An 18,404-nucleotide genomic window follows, 5' to 3' on the forward strand; every position below is an offset into this window, starting at 1 on the left:
CAATTTTAAAAGATCAACTCAGTGTAGACTGAAGCTGAGTGTCCTCACACAGCTATGTCCAAAAACTAGTCCTCTATCAGCTGCTGGGCAGCTTAGGCTGCCTGGAGGCCAGGGAGCCCAGCATGGTACAATAGCAGGAAAATAGAGTTCCCTTCATTCCTTAATTCACATGCAAGTGAGGTGCCAATCAAGTGCTGACAAGCATGGAGAAACTAAAATCAAAAGTGAGTAGAGACATACATTCGAAAGAAGCAGTTTTCAGACATTTCTAAGTGATGTTTTTAATGATGCTTGTGAACACACCACTATTAACATGGAAAAAGAAATAAAATATGAACATGCTCATTTTCTATCAGCTGGAATGATTCCATAAACTAATGACATGTGTTTATTAAAATTGCTTTAATATGTTTTATAAAAAATATGAAGACTCTTACTTTGGTTAAGGAAAGAAATCTGAATGCAAATTGATTTATTGCAAACGGAGGAGGTAAGGTGAGCTGAGTTTGGAAACTGGGCATCGACAAGGAAAGCCAATTTATTTCCAAATAAAAAAAATTTATTCCCAAATTTTAAGAACACTTGGTTTTGTCCAACTGATTAACACCTGGGAAGACTAGAGCAAAGCACCCTGAAATGGCCAACAATGAAAGCTATGGCATCACTTTATTAAAGTAGCTGGAGAAGGATACAAGGAACAAGCTCAAAAACTGTGTTGTTTTATAATGAAAGCTAATTTTCCAACAAAGGATCCTGAATTTTTTATAGCTTATATAAGGCAAAAATAAGCTGTATTATTTGTGGATGTCTTTCCAAAGTAATTTGGTAAATGCATTCTGATTACAACTACTGGTTCTATTAAGTATAAAACAATTTCTAAGACAGAAATTCAAGTCTTCCTAAATGATGGTTTGATAACATAAGTTTATACATTGGCATTATTTTAATATATAGAAAAGATAACACAGAACATATATGTTATTTGCAAAAATTTATTATTAATTCATAAAATAATAGTTCTTCCCTTTAATCTTTAATGACTGAGTGTTAGAAATGTTATGAGAGCTGTCTCATCAACACCTATTTTTGCTAAGAACACAGGAAGTTGAGAATTAGAAATTTGAGCAGTTACCACATGATGAGAATAAAAGTACAAAAGTCCTATTTTTTTTTGTATCACCTTTTCTCATTATTATAGTAAACTGTATAATGTTTCATGAACCTAAACATAACTGAGTTCCAAGATTTACTACCATAAAACAAACACTCGTTTTGAAAATAAATCTCTGACTATAATGCATTCTTCCAGGAGAAATCTAACACTTTAAGATAGAAGCTAATCATAAATTATATTCTCAGTTTTCAAAAACTACAATTAGCAAAACATAAAAGCTCTGTAATTATTATACGCTCTAAATTTAAAAGTAATTTATCTCAAGATATCTATTAGCAGTACATTTAATTTTAAACTACAATTATAATTTAGTAAATAGTAAATGCATTTCCGAGTGGGTCCTGACTGGTACCTATAATCTGAACAATAAACATTAATAATTATATTTATTGGTAAAACTATACTTGCCACACAGTTTACATTTAAAATAAATTTTCTTGAAACTCATGATCTAGAAAAAAAGATTGTGAACTTGTATGATGACGGCAGAAAAATGATTTTGATGCACTCAAACCTGATGCTTCGAATTAAGACTATCCCACAAGAAGTGTAAGTGTGTGTGCGCGCATGTGCACATGTGTACAGTCTTCAATCACGAGCAAAATTTTAAAAGACAATTAAAAAAAAATTAAACTTCATTGACATCCAAAGGATTTAATGTCTCGTATGTATAATGTGATATTGATACTAAAAACTAAAACAAAATTTGAGATTTACATATTAATATTTATAATTTACTTTCTTGTAAAGTTATAGTAAAATTTGAATCCTTGTAAAACAATTTCATATATTATGGTGAAAAGTCCTGACAGAATGAATTTTTCCCAACACTTTAAACACAATGATTTTCCCTCTAACAACATATGGGGAGAACAGGAATGAATATTATTCAGTCTGAAGCAAGAGCAAAAGGTTTAAAAACATTTCAACTTTTTTTCCTGTTTCTTTAAAAATGCTATTTTTAAAGCCCTTTTAAATTAAATAGAAACCTAATGGCTTTAAATATATTTATCATGCTTTGTCAAAAATTAATGTAAAATGCATCAGTGTTATTGGTTTAGAGGACCCTTATTAGGTCAGCAATGACTCTCCAGTTGCCACTATCTCTACACTCAGATCACAGTTCAGTATAAAATAGCAAATACATAAAGTTGAAATAACTGCTATTAATATTTTAAAACATAAACAAGGTATATTACATTAAATAGACTTCTCAGCCCTGTTGCTGCCTGACAGATACGTGATGTGCCAGTGGTTATATTATAGTCCTCCTCCCATGCATGCACCTCCTGCAGAGATAGCAGGCTACAGAAGCTGACCCTTACTGAGACCATCTTGTCTCTCTGACAAAGCTCCTTTTTAACTTCTTACTTACTGGTTACTTCCTGTGATGGAGAAAAACTTAAGCTCAGCTTGTGATAATTTCACAGGCCCTGAGGACCCTGACCCTAGTAGCCTCAAGGTCAGAAGTCAAGTCTTGTTCTGAAACATCTGTGTGCTTTATATTAAAGTGGAACAAAAGTGGAGAAATATCCACCAGTGTGTGACAAGAAGGACAGGCAAAATAGGACTGACACACTGGTCATCTGTTACTCTGGCATCTTAAGTCCATTTTTAACACTGTCCAAAATTCACTTAAATTCCAAATTTGACCACAAGTGATTTTTATAAACTGTCTTAAAGTAAAAAATAGGAATTCACATTTTAGAGAAGTCTGAAATTTGATTAGTCGTACAGGCTTTCATACATATTTTAAGTTCCTCTTCAAGTCAATGAAATTTCACATTTTAAGTAATTTAATGGCTTAATCGGAATCGACTTGATGGCATTGGTTTTACTGGGTACAGACAAAAAATTAAGCTATACCAATCTATAAGGATTGAAGATGATTTGAAAGACAAGGTTCATCTTTTAAAAATAATGCGACACTCGTCTGTTAAAGAGCTATCTTAAGATATTCAATTATATGTTAAAATAAATTAAGAAGAGTTAAAAGCACTTAAAAATAATTCCTTTAAACTGAAATAAATTTAAGAAACAAATAATTTAACATATTTATTGAACTCAGGATAGCAAAAGCATTTGTAGATTGAGGTCGGCTAAAATATTCTCAGGTGTTAGGTGTCACCACGGGTCTTGTATCTAAATCATGTGTGTAAGCAATAAGATGTAGGGAGGTTGAAAAGGTCATAGAAATATATTTAATTTCCATGACAAAAGGAAACACATACCAAGTCTAGAAACACAAAAATTAGAAAAATAATGTTGTGTCTGCTTTTGATGTCCACTTTCGTCTATTTGGAATTAAAATGATCAAATACGCTTTTATTGAATTGATCATTTTATTACAGCATTGGTACTTTCTTGTGATAGAAGAGGTTATGGACACAGAGGCATAAATTCTTCATTAGTGCATTTTTAGTACTGATTAGATTGCAGAAACCATTCATGTTGACACGAAACTGTGGTACTTGCAATAATGCATATTCAAAAATCCAAAACACTCAAGGTTCAGAAATTTGATAATTTTTGGATACACAATCCTCACTCTAAGAATCAGATGATTTTGAAATGCAAAGATTTTTTTCTTTTTTTTTGGTCAAGCAACACATTCCAGTTAGAAGCAGATTAATGGAAGCTTTCTGAGAGTTTTCACACTACTTGTATGTATCAAGTACTAACCTGCGGAGATAAGGGCAGTTAAGGATTGCCAAAATAGTTTCAAATATTCGAAGAATCTCTTGACTTTTTAAACGCTTTACAGATAATATAATGGTATACACATAAAACATGAAACAAATATCATGAAATGTATGGAAACTGAGGCTATAATGTAGAAATTAAAAAGGATATGTAAATAAGGAACAGGCAAAATGCTTTTTGGTTAACACTGAAAAACTCTGCCACTGTAAAAAAACAAACAAAAAAAACCAGTATATTCTTTTTAAACATTATGAAATTATTTTCTCTAAATATTTTATTTTCATTCTTTATAAAATAGTTTAAAATAATGACACCAACAAAAAAAGGGAGGTGGGGGATAAGCCTGTAAGGAGATTAGAAGTTAAAAATAACTTTGAATGTACACTCACCAGTTCAACAAAAGCAAGTCCTCCATAACTGTGAGCAACAAAAAATACATTCTCAGCTGCAGACTGGGCTATGAAATGGTCCCACACGTAGACTGCATGTTCTTCAGGAGAGCCATTTTCCTATAAAGAGAAAAAAATGACATATTACATACTGTATCTAATTATTATCACAGTAATCAAAAATTAAATTATATGCATGCTTCCATAGCATAAAGATAGTTATAGCTGATTCAAAATAATAACAGAAAAACTATATTGAAAATCCAAATGAGAGAATAAATTAGGATTAAACTATTAGTAAATTTCTGCAAAACTTAACTGCTACTACAATTTTCTGAAAGAAAATATTTAAAATACACAGTTTGGAGGGAAAACTGCACTTTTAGGTATATCTGAGACATTGAAATATACCTAAATACACTAGAATTGCATAAAAGAAAGCTCTAGTGGTCTTATGATAAAAGAATATAACACTTAAGAAGTCAGTTAAATTTCTACATTTAGATCTGCAAATACGATTTATAAAATTTTAAGTTTCTCTGTAAGCTGGAAATAAATGGAATACTACTAATAAAAATTTTCTATTTAAGTTATTTTTAAAAATACATGTACAGACACACACAAACACACACACTTTTTTTTCTGAAACACTTTCCATGCAAATTTTGTTTTCAGAATTGGGATAAATCTAAATCACATAAACCCAGGGGCCTGTACATGACTCCAAACTTGCTTTAACTCTAAAAGTCCTGTAATAACCTCATTTTGCTGTATTTTCTATACCTGACTTATGCTTAAAGCCAGAATTTGTATAATGTGTTAAAAAAAAAAATACTGATAAAAAGAAAATGCTAAGAACTATTGCAGATAACGGACATGTTTTGAAGAGGTATTTCTTAGAAGCTCTAACACCAAATGACTGACTGCCTCAGGATGTCATGAATAGGAGGCAATGAAAACAACTTATCCACACTGTCCATCTTAGAAGTTTTCTAATAACTTATTAAGGTCCATATGCATGGCTTCAATTGCCGTCTAAAAGCTATTGTTCCCTAATGTCCATGACCAGTCTAAATATATGTTTAGAGCATATATCCAAGTGCTTAATAGTCATCTCCTTTTGGATATCCCACCTACCACCACTGAGTCGATTCTGACTCACAGTGACCCTTTAGAACAGAGTAGAACTGCCCCACCGGGTTGCCAAGGCTGTAATCTGTATGGAAACAGACTGCCGTATCTTACTCCTATGGGACAGCTAGTGGGTTCAAATCACCGACTTTTTGGTTAGCAGCCAAGCGCTTAACCACTGTGCCACCAGGGATCCTTGGATGTTCCACAGACACTTCAAATTCAACCAATCCAAAACTGAACTAACAATTTCTCTACAAACCTCTCGCCCTCATTTCACTTATAGCTGAAATCTGAGCATCATCTTTTATTTTTTTGTTCCTCAAACTCCACATATAATAATCATTAAAATCCTCTGGATCCTGTCCATCTTTTAAATCTGTCCACTTCTCTCCATTCCCATGTCCTCTGGCTTAATTCAAGCCATCATCATCTCAGAAGTAGATGACTACAAGTCTCCAGCCCAGTTTCCCTGCCCCTAGTATTGCCCTTTTAAATGCTTTCTCTAATTCTGTAGTAAGGACAACCTTTCAAAAATGCAAATGTGATCATATCACCATGTCACTCACTCCTTGCTTAGAACTCTTCAAAGTCTCCTTATTGCCCTCAGGATCAAATTCCAAGTTCTTAGTATAATTCTCAAGGCCCTTCATGAATTGGCTTCTGCCTCTCTCTTGAACTATCTTTCTCACCACTGCCCTGTATGATACTTTGCCTCCAAAGAGACCCCCTCCCTCCTAAGAGACTTCACACTCACTCTCTGTGTTCCAGTTGCAGGGAACAAATTTCAGTTTCCTAACTGTGCCATACTTTTTCTTGTCTCTGGGCTATCTTTTTTGTCTGGAAAATGCTCCTCTGTGCTGTGCCTCCATTTTACCTCCTACCCTCACATGCATAATTCCTACTTGTCTTCAGTGCTCAATTGAGATATTACCTCCTATAGGAAGTCTTCTGTATCATCTGCAAGACTGGATAATGTCCTCCAATGACATCTTGTGCATGCTCCCACTTAATGTTTGCTATTACAATTGCTTGTTAGATTATCAAATTCTTGAGGCCAAAACCTGTGTCTTGTTCATTACATCTTAGTGTAACTGAATGAAATAAATGAATAGTGCAAGCACAACATTACCTTCAGGATGATTAGTTACAACCCTGTAGTGAAGAGCTAAAATACAAACATACTTTCAAAGATATCTATCAGTAACATAAATATGAAATTACCTATACATACATACACACAGTGAGCCCTGGTGCTGCAGTGATTAAAGCTCTGGGCTGCTAACCGAAAGGTCAGCAGTTCGAACTCACCAGCCACTCCACAGGAGAAAGATGTGGTAGTCTGCTTCCGTAAAGATTATAGCCTTGAAAACCTTATGGGGCAGTTCCATCCTGTCCTATAGGGTCGCTATAAGTTGGAATCGACTCGACAGCACACAACAAAAACTATATATACGTATATATGTGTGTATACATATATAGATGGAAACCCTGGTGGCATAGTAGTTAAATGCTACGGCTGCTGACGAAAGGGTCCGCAGTTCGAATCTCCCAGGCGCTCCTTGGAAACTCTATGGGGCAGTTCTATTCTGTCCCATAGGGTCGCTATGAGTTGAAATTGACTCAACGGCACTGGGTTTGGTTTTTTGGTTATATATACAGACATATATATACATATATATACATACTTGTTGTCGTTGAGATGATTCTGACTCACAGTGACTCTATAGGACAGAGTAGAACTGCCCCATAGAGTTTTCAAGGAGTGCCTGGTGGATTCGAACTGCCGACCTTCTGGTTAGCAGGTGTAGCTCTTAATCACTACACCACCAGGGTTTCCCATATATACACATATACATTTCATATATATATGAAATCATTTGAAGAAAAATCCTTGTAGGACATTTTAGGCTTTGATAATTAGTTTAAAAATCAACAACGACAACAAAAAGTTATCATAAAATCAGAATAGAGTTAACCCTAATAAAGAGAGAAGGAGCTGTGATTGAGGCAGATGCTTCTGGTAGCTGGCAATGCTCTATTTCTTAACTGGGGTGGTAGTAACATAAGTGTATTCTTTATAGCCATTCTTAAAATTGTCCACACTTTTTTTTAGCACTTTTCTGTACATATATCTACAGTGACCACAGAATTTATTATTCAAACCTTTAATAGTGAAGGGGGCATTACTAGTAATTGTGCTGTGACAAAAGCCCTAAGCTGGAACTATGCAGAGAAAGTTCAGACATTTGGTCATCCCAGTTACCGTGCAATTAAAGAAATGCAAAAACAAAACAGGGAGAGCTAACATAGTTTCCATCTGCTGATAACCGGCATATGACAGAATTACCTTAAAAATACTATTGGACTAATGGAGCACAAGTGCCACTGCCTCCACCAGACTGAGTCCAGCATAACCAGATGGTGCCTGGCTACTATCACTGACTACTCTGACAGGGATCACAATAGAGGGTCCCAGACAGAGCTGGAGAAAAAAGTAGAACAAAATTCAAACTCATAAAAAGAGACCAGAGTTACTGGTCTGACAGAGACTGGGGAAACCCCAAGAGTATGGCCCCCCGGGGACCCTTTTAACTCAGTACTGAAGTTACTCCTGAGGTTAACCCACCAGTCAAAGATTAGGCTGGCCCATAAAACAAACAATAATACACTAACTCAACCATATATACGAGACTAAATGGGCACATAGCCAAGGGGCAAGGACAAGAAGGCAGGAGGGGGGAGGAAAGCTGGATGAGTGCAAATGGGAAACCCAAGGTTGAGAAGGGGAGAGAGAGTGTTGACACGTCAGGGGGCTGGTAGCCAATGTCACAAAACAACATGCATATTAATTGTTTAATGAGAAACTAATTTGCTCTGTAAACCTTCATCTAAGCACAGTAAAAAAAATATTGTTGATGGTCTGAAATATTCTTCTATATATGGAAAGAATAAAAACATAGAGTAGATTAAATTACTTTGTTCCCATTAGTCTCTGTACTGGAAGTGGTGGTGGAAGGATGAGAAGAAGTATACCATGATGCTGGCCATTAATGAATTTGCCATTTCTTAGGTATGTTAACATACAAAGACTAAACAGACAGTAGTGTGTGAGAAGTGTGACTTTCTCTATTTTTGTCAGACTGTCTTGGCAGTAAATCCAATGGGTCCTCTATAAATCTACATTATCTGATCTCAGTGGGTCCTCCCTGCTTTCTTCTCATAGTCCCCAATTCTTCCTTCACACTATCGAGATCATATCTGTCTTCCTTTTCCATTCCTACCTTAGTTAGGTCCTCTTACAATAGATTCTTAACTAGTTTCATTTTCCTAGTCTTTCCCTTCACTGTTTTGCCAGACCAATTTTCTCGAAGCCTGGCTTTAATCAAGCCATTCTCCTGCTAAAAAGGTCATTTACCGAAATGGCTTCCATTGCCTATAAAAGCTGAAAATCTTGAGCCAACAACTGCTCTAAATCCACCTTTCCAGTCTTCCTTTTCACTATTTCCAGAGATCTCATGCCCCTAAGAAATCTGGCTTACATATTGATAGCTTGAAAATTCTCAACAAAACTCATGGAATTCAGTGTGGGATCCCATGGTAACACTGCTTAGATTAGACAAAGCCTAAAGGCAGAGAGCACTTCTAAACGAAGAATTCAGTAATCCACTATGAGGTGATAAAGACTATAATACTATTCAGGGTAGTGGCAGAGAGAATGGAAAGAAAGGGATGTAATGAGTCATTGCAGAGGAAGAATCAGTAAAACTCTGTGAATCACAGGATATGAGGGCAACTGCCAGCCAGGCCTAAATGACCCAGCTGTGACTAAATAAGAGCTAAGAGCCAACAGTTCTTTCCACTGTTCATACATAGGCCAACTGTTTTCAGAGATTAGTACTATAGCTGAGTTTCTTCCTCCACAGTCCATGGAGACATTTTCTGATTACTTACTGATGAAGATCAAAGACTGCAGCCTTCAGTATGGATTACACCTCAACATAAAGAAAAAAAAAATTCTCACAACCAGACCAATAAGCAATATCATGATAAATGGAGAAAAGACTGAAGTTGTCAAGGATTTCGTTTTATTTCGATTCACAATCAATGCCCATGGAAGCAGCATTCAAGAAATCAAGGGACATAATGCATTGGGCAAATGGGCTGCAAAAGACTTCTTTAAACTGTTAAAAAGCAAATATGTCACTTTGAGGACTAAAGTGTGCCTGATTCAAGCCACGGTATTTTCAATTGCCTCATATACATGCAAAAAAGCTAAACAACAATCAAAATATTAGAAATTGCTGACCAGGCTGCCTAATGATGGTGGGATTATGGGGATTTTCTACTTTTGGCTCTTTACACTTTTCTGAACTGTCCAAAATTTCTGAAAAATGCATGCTTTTTATAAGGAAACAAGTAAACAACAACAAATTAGAAATCCCACAGAGTGACTACTGGTATCTTCTTTGGGGGAATCAGCAAATGAGCAGGGTCTTTAAATCTAACAAATTCTAACACCTGGTCTGAGTCCCATGCCAATTTACAAACAGAAAATCAGAAGACTTGTTTAAAATAGGTTTAAGAGAAAGAAGTGACAGCTGAACGTTTGAGAGTAACTGAACAAACAGAAAAACTGCAAAAATTGGAAGAGCACACAGCACACCAGTCTGAGACTACTCTCCTTGTTACTCAGCTACCTGAGGGCACCATTGTTTTTAAAGCACAAAACAGACATAATAGTAACCTCAAACCATCAGAGAAGGTTAAATGATGCTATGAGAACTTCAGTTCTGTAGGACTAGTGACATACATTTTAGAAATATTTTTATTCAAAATATTATTTTTAAAAAAATGGCAATAAAAAAGAAAAACCTTAGTTATAAAAGACTTGGCTTTCATGAATGATTAATTCCCCAAGGCTTTTAGAAAACTAAAGTTTTTCACTATTCACAGTGTTTAAGAGAGCTAGATCCCCATCATTTTAAGACGGAACAAATCTGTCCAATCTTTGCTGCCTCCTACAGCAGTTATGCACAATAATGGAGCACAGGAATAAACTGAGAGTAGTTTCTAAAATATATTTCTGGAACAATGTATGACTAATACTACATTAGGAGCCCTAGTGGCACAGTGGTTAAGCGTTCGGCTGCTAACCGAAAGGTCGGCAGTTCAAACCCACCAGCTGCTCTGCGGGAGAAAGATGTAGCAGTCAGCTTCCATAAAGACTTACATCCTTGGAAACCCTATAGGGCAGTTCTACCCTATCTTAAAGGGTCGCTCTGAGTTGGAACCAACTTGACAGCAATGGGTTTGGTTTTGAGTTTTTAATATTACATTACTAAAATCCCAATTTTTAAAAATGAGGTGCTGCTGTTTTAAGGTAAATGTGTGTCATTTCAACCTGCAGTTGTGTGTCCACAATCACTACATATTTATAAACCATAATTCAGAGAGTATATATTATCAGCAGTGTATTTTGAAACTAAATAGAGTTGAATAGGAAAGACTTCTTACCATGACTCAGTTACAGAATGCAAACACACTCTAATCTGCAGGTTTCTCTGTGATTTTCACATCTGGGTGAATTTGTACTCAGTAACTTTTTTGAAGCTGGATGATTTCAGAATATGTGAATATACAAAGTGTATGAAAAGAAGTACATCCATTAATTAGAGTTTGCTGGTGGCAGAATGGATAGGATATTCACACTGTGGAATTCTGCTGTATTCAGAGTACAGGTTGAATTTCCTGATGTACTATTGCCATCATTAATCGTTAAATGCCAAACAGAAGTGATGCAGTAACCAAAGCCCTTATCAACTATGCCAGATTCTAATACCTAGGCATTGCAAGGTCTGCATTTATGATGGACTACCTGAGCTGATAACACATGGAATTTTCTAAACAACATTTGCATATTTGTGTAATTATTTTCTAAGGTTAATTAGCTCCTGTAAAGCACGTCGCCCTTTGAGACTGCTTACAGTGACAGGTTCACATATTTTCTGAACCACTGCCAAACTTGACAGATTTTTCTTCAGTTAACTTGTTGCTACAAAGTTATAAAATGACTACCCCATAACAGCACTTTAAATGTATAATTAATTTTGGAAAAAGTAAATTGAAAATTGAATTCAAAGGTTTTCAAAATGCTCAGTTTTAAGGTCCAAACTTTCAGATTATTTTATTTTACTTCACATAAATCTTTCTGTAATTATATTAGTAAGCGTATCTACCAATAAAATTTCTTTAGGAATAAAGAAATCTAACATTCATGACTTTAAACTAGCATACACTATGTAAGCAATTTCAGTTGTGTCACATATAAATATCACATACACATATATGCATATTTGAAATATATGCATATATACTTGAAAAAATACATATATTTCAAATTCAAATGAGAGAAACATACTATTATTAATGCTATGAAGTCCAGGATAAAATAACTGTGCTAACTATCTGGATTATTGGAAGTTAGGATAAACTTAGTGCAGGGAACATGTACATAATTGTGCTGCGGAGAACAGCAACACATTTACTGGTATCTTTTTCTGTATCACATACTGAGGGAAGAGTTTTTAGGTATGTTATTGCTTTTACTTCTCACCAAATTCTTATTATCCCTGTTTTATACATGAGGATACACACAGGAGCTCAGGGAGGCTAACCAACTAGAACATCACACAGCTAGTAAGTGGCAGAGCTGGCATTGAAACTCAGGTCCGTCTGAATCTGAAGCGCAAGCTTAACCATCACACTGCACTGCCTCTCAAGACTGTATTATTCATATTATAATTAAAGGCAAGAAAAAAATCACTTTTAGTTCTTAATCTTTTTAAAAATGACATATCATTAGCCACATGATTGTTACATTGGTGTTGGAGGACTAACAGAATAAACAGAACAATTGAAACCTTTATCATTAACTACATTTTTAGACTTTTGATTAAATATTTAATAGTGAAGATAAATTACTTGTGGGTATAAAGTCTGTATAGTTTCATCTAATTTCTTATATGTTAAGTGCCATGTGAAGTGATTGACTTAATGGGTCATCAAGCTTCAGAGAAAAATCTTTGTTCCACAGGCACAAAGTAAACTCCCAACCAGTTTTCTCTCCAATCTGTACAGTTGGTCCCAGGGTAGATTGGACAATAAAAGAAAGTATAACATATTTTGTTACTAGCAAGAATACTGCAAACTATTCAATGTACTTTCCTGGCTACATGTAAGGCAAAAACATCTTCATTCATAGATAGTATATGCCTATAAATTTAAGTCAGTGGTTTTCAATCTGATTTTCCTAGGCCCCTTATTTTATGGAAGTGTCCCCTTTGTGTGTGTGTGGGGCGGGGGGGAGGTTGAGTGAAAAAGAAGAGAGGAATCTGTATGTTGAAGAATCAATGGTACTGAAGGAAGAAGTCCAAGCTGCATTGAAGGTATTGGTGACAAACAAGGCTCCAGAAATTAACAAAATATCAACTGAGATGTTTCAACAAAGGGATGCAATGCTGGAAGTGCTCACTCATCTATGCCAAGAAATACGGAAGACAGCTACCTGGCCAACTGACTGAAAGAGATTCATATTTATGCTCATTCCAAAGAAAGGTGAACCGACAGAATGCGGAAATTATCAAACAATATCATTAATATCACACTTAAGAAAAAACAGTTGCAGCAGTACATTGACAGGAAACTGCCAGAAATTCAAGACCTATCCAGAAGAGGACTTGGAACTAGGGATATCACTGCTGATGTCAAATGGATCTCGGCTGAAAGCAGAGAATACCAGAAAGATGTTTACCTGTGTTTTACTGACCATGCAAAGGATCATAACAAATTATGGATAACACTGTGAAGAATGGGAATTCTAGAACATTTAACTGTGCTCACATGGAACCTGTATGTAGACCAAGAGGCAGTCGTTGGGACAGAACAAGGAGACACTGTGTGGTTTAACATCAGAATGGGCAAATCTGCTGCAAAAGACTTCTTTAAAGTGTTAAACAGGAAAGATGTCACTTTGAAGACTAACGTGCGTCTGACAAGCCATGGTATTTCTGTTTCATATGCATGAACAATGCTGGACAATGAATAAAGAAGATCAAAGAAGAACTGATGCCTTTGAATTAAGGTGTTGGTGAAGAATACTAAATATACCACGGACTGCCAGAAGAAGGAACAAATCTGTCTTGGAAGAAGTACAGCCAGAATGTTCCTTAGAAGTAAGGATGGCGAGACTACATCTCACATATTTTGGATATGTTATCAGGAGGGATCAGTCCCTGGGGAAGGACATCATGCTTGGTAAAGCAGACGGTCAGTGAAAAAGAGGAAAACCCTTAACAAGATGGAATGACACAGAGGCTACAACAATGGGCTCAAATATAGCAATGATTGTGAGGATGGGGCAGGACCAGGCAGTGTTTCATTTTCTTGTACATAGGGTTGGTATGACTCAGAACTGACTCGAGGGCACGTAACATCAGTTCTAGTTGTGGCACGTGGCTAGGTTTTAGATAATGGGATGTGAACAGAAGTGAGTGTAAATCTTTGGATTATGTCCTTAAAAGAAAATAATAATCTCTCTTTCCCTTCTGTTGACTGGAATGAGGACATAATGGTGAGAACTGGGGCAGCCATCTTGGACTATGAGACAAAAACTGAAAAACAATACAATAAAGCAGCAGAGGCCTGTCAAGCTGCCATATCAGCCCTAGTTTGCTTTCAATGTAGCATGGAAATAACTTTTGCCTGATTTAATATACTATATTTTTGGGTACCTTTGTTACAACAGCCTCAACTGTAGTCCTCAGAGTAAAACTACTATTTTTAGAAATCTGAACATATAGATGTTAATTCCTTTAATAGACAGGCAATAAAAGTGACAAGTTACAAATAATCAGATTTTAAAAAGATCACAAAACAGGGATTATAAAGTAGAATTTTCAGATTCTACCCTAAATAGAGGTACACCAGATGAGCCTAAGCCTGAGAACAATGGATAAAGAACGTATTATGCAATTTTTTCCATTGCTGCTCATATTTGTCATTCAGCATTTTAGTATTCTTAAAGTATATGATTTTATTGGATGCAAAAGTAAGTTGAAAAATAATAAAGGGTAATATGGTTCTCCCCAAATGAGCCTAACTAGATAGTTAGAAAAAGCAAAACAACTGAAGGAGATATATGCTTTTGTCGGTGAGTCGATTCGGGCTCAATATAGTAGGGAGTAAGTGGGAAGAACTTCTTGGAGGTAGAAAACACCATCTGGTTTAGACAAATGATTACCGGACAGGAGACTAAAGAATATCAGATTTTTATTTTCAAATAATCATAAAAACAGTTAAACACGGCTTTTCCCGTTTCCTCTTAACTAATATTCACCACTCCCTGCTGTGCTCACACCCCCCCATCCAGACTTCCACTCCATGTTCCAGTCATACTGTCTACCAACTCCTCAGTCTCCAACAAACCAATCTGTTCCAGCTGGCCTACAGGTGTTAGGACACAGTGTTTCCCTTGCCTGCTCATTTTTTATGTCTGTTTAGATACCACATCTTGACTGTTCAAGTTGAGTTAGGGTCCTCTTCTATGTGCTTCCATCTTGTTCTTTCTGCAACACAGTCATCAGGACATCCTACTCCCCCAAAGACTGTAGGCTTCATGGAGGATGTTACTGTTTTATATCTCTCTCATGGTGCTTGTGCTCATATGCTGTCCCTAAGTATTTTTTAAATGAATGAACAGACAGTAGAAAACCCACAGAACCATGCTTTAGCTCTTCCTCACATTTTAACACTCACAGTTTACTCATATAAAAAAATTTTCTCGGCCAACACTTATAATATAAAATGTAAATTCAATAAAGATGTTCATTAATTGTAATTAATTTGGGGGATTTTCCCTCATAAGTAAACCCAAACCCACTGCTGTCGAGTTGATTCCGACTCACAGTGACCCCATAGGGTTTCCAAGGTTGTAAATCTGTATGGAAGCAAACTGCCACATCTTTTCCCTGTGGAGCCGCTGGTGGTTTCGAACTGCCCATCTTTTCAGTAAACAGTCTATCGCTTTAACCGCTGTGCCACCAGGGCTCCTTTTTATAAGTAAAAATATATATATATATTTTTTTATTGGTGGTAAAAATGCTTAATTTCCAAAGTTATTCAGAAGTGACATAGAAAACATGTAGGTTATGTTTTTATCTCGGATTTTAAAGGCTATCCAATAATGATGGCCTCTGTATAGGAGGGGCTATGGACAGCAGGCTGTACATGGAGATGACCCAAAAAACCCAGGGCCGTCCAGTTGATTTCGACTCATAGTGACTCTATAGGACAGAGCAGAACTGCCCCATAGAGTTTCCAAAGAGCGCCCGGCAGATTTGAACTCCCGACCCTTTGGTTAGCAGCCGTAGCACTTAACCACTACACAACCAGGGTTTCCTTGGAGATGACAGAGGAGCTACTTTCTCTCCAACGCCCTCTGTAGCTGCCCTTAGTTCTGTCACTGATTTGCTATCTACATTGAAAACATCAACTGGAGATGGAACACTAATATAAAATATATACCTGTTTTGACGAGGTTTGCAAATTAAAATTATTTCTTTTATAAAGCTAAGACTCTGCACTGAGTAAAATCTTGCTCAATAAAAACCAAATGGAAGGCAGATATCCAAGTCAGATGGAATTATGAGTGTAAAAATGTATGTTACCATCTTGCACTCAAGAAACTATTAATTTTCCCTACTTTTTAGATGTCAAGATTTTGTTGACAGCAGTAAATCTTGAAGACAGATTAAAGGTTATGATACTTGTCAATATGGCTACATTAATGAACTGTAAATGGTTAGGAAGAGAAGACATTTATAACTACTATAAAAGACAAACGATCAGTATTCAGAACCATAAGAAAACATTTGAATTTCTCATATATTCAAATTTAACATTTTCAAAAATAAACTCTGAATTGGATTCTCAACTTCCCATTATCTGCTCTTTCTTTGGTCTTTTGCATCTCAGTAAGTAGTACCTTCATCCACTCAGTTTTTCAAGCCAAAACTCTGGACGTCGTCCTTTCTATCTTCCTCATCTCCTATTTCCCGTATCTATCAAATTCAATTTATCCTCCCAAAATTTCTAGAATCAGCATACTTCTCTCAATCTTCACTCTTACTATCCTAGCCAAAGCCATAATCATCTCTTGCCTTGGATGCCAGTCACCTGAACTGGCTACAGGCTTTCTCTCATTTAGTCTACAATGACTTTATGATATAAAAAAAAAAAAAAATAGAGACTATAAATATCCCAATGTCCAGAGATTAATTAATCTCCATAAGGTCATACAACTTGCTGAATTGCAAGCTAGTCTGTCTGGTCCTAGTGTCTGAACCTCTATGCTACACTACTGCTACCTATCCTTTTAAATTACACTCTGACTGTGTTATTAAAGAATGGCTGGGATACTGGGCTGACATAAAATTTTGTCTTTCTATCTGTTTGAATATAAAGTTTATACCACAATTATCTAACAGAAAGTGAGTAAAAGGGATAAGCAAATAATTATGGCCAATCATTTGCAGAAATGGTGTCAAATGCTTTGTGATTGGGCTATATTGCCACAAAATGGGTGTGACCTGGAATGGGAGGAAGTAGAGCTGGCAGGATTCTTAGATTCCAAGCTATACTTCTGAGCACTCCCAACAAAGTAAAACACTCCTGATTCTCCTCAATTTAATAAAAGTTTGTCTCTCCCCTCTTTGTGCAACCTACAATGCAAGTATAATAATGTTAACAGCAAATGCTTCTATAGCACATACTATTTAACAGGCACAGGTCTAAACACTTTACAGATATTCTCATTGAATTCCAATAACAAATCTGTGAGGCAGGTATTATTATTGTCTTTATAATCAGAATCAACTTGATGGCAATGGGTTTGATTTTTTGGTTTAATCAAATGAAGAGGCAAAGAATGATTAAGAAACTTACCTGAGAAAGCTGCTAGGATATGACAGAGTACATGACCTAGGTAGTCTGACTCTGTGCCTGTAATCTCAATCATCCTATACTATATTGTTAAAACACATTGCCTAGCTTTCCCTCTCTGGAGGTATTAACCAAGTTGCTGCTCTTTGTATCAATAAACCAATCTGCTAAGGGACAAGAGTGTTGCTTATGTAGATATTACGTACCGTGGGTCAGGTCCACATGAAAAAAGATATTTTCTGTGAAATTAAGGCATTTATTTTCTAAAAGTTCACTGTGCCCTTCTTTTACTTGAATAGCTTCTATCACCTTACAAAAGAGAAAATGAACCTAGCCTGAAATGTATTATAAAATTTCTGCCCTTTATTCACCTACAAAAAAAAGAGTAAGGCTAAGTGAAAGAAGTTAGATGCAAAAGACTATATACTGTATTGATATGGTATTTAAGAAAAGCCAAAACTATACTGATAGAATGCAGATCAGTGGTGGGTAGGGTCAGGTCAGTGAGGGAGGGGATAGACTGCAAGGGGACACAACAGAAAACTTTTTGGAGTGATGGAAATGTTTTTTACCACGATAGTGAGGATGGATACACAGTGGTATGTATTTATCAAAACACATCTTATTGTACACTTAAAATTGGTACAATTTATAATATAAAAGCTGTATCTCAATAATGGTCCCAAAAAACAAAAAACCCAATGATGGCAAATATTTATTCTAAACCACAGGTTAGAAAACCAGCAAACCATAGCCTGCAAGGTGGTTACCTATTTTTTTAAATATAGTTTTATTGGAACACAGCCACTTCCATTTCCTTACGTATTGTGTATGGCTGCCCCTGCCTTACAACAGCAGAGTTGGGCAGTCGTGACAGAGTCTGTAGGGCCCATAAGCCTTAATGACTTACTATCTGGATTAAAAAAAAAAGTTTGCCAATCCTTGCTCTGAACACTTAAGACCTCAGTTCCAGTTTAGAAGAAGAGATTGAACAGACCATTTGATTG

The 18,404-nt window shown here is 36.0% G+C and overlaps 1 protein-coding gene across 7 annotated transcripts in view; it reads right to left on the reverse strand.

Moving 5' to 3' along the window:
- FAM172A (family with sequence similarity 172 member A) overlaps positions 1-18,404 on the reverse strand; it is a 497,808-nt gene that overhangs the window by 219,589 nt on the left and 259,815 nt on the right. For all 7 annotated transcript variants that reach the window (XR_007515229.1, XM_049867989.1, XM_049867961.1 and 4 more), the window contains one exon: positions 4,267-4,386. Coding sequence is in view for 6 of the 7 variants with exons in the window: in XM_049867989.1 (XP_049723946.1) it covers positions 4,267-4,386 (120 nt within the window). In the remaining variant the exon portion in view is untranslated. The remainder of the gene's footprint in view (positions 1-4,266; positions 4,387-18,404) is intronic.

The sequence above is a fragment of the Elephas maximus genome, chromosome 2 (genome assembly GCF_024166365.1).
Source record: "Elephas maximus indicus isolate mEleMax1 chromosome 2, mEleMax1 primary haplotype, whole genome shotgun sequence".
NCBI classification, from domain to species: domain Eukaryota; kingdom Metazoa; phylum Chordata; class Mammalia; order Proboscidea; family Elephantidae; genus Elephas; species Elephas maximus.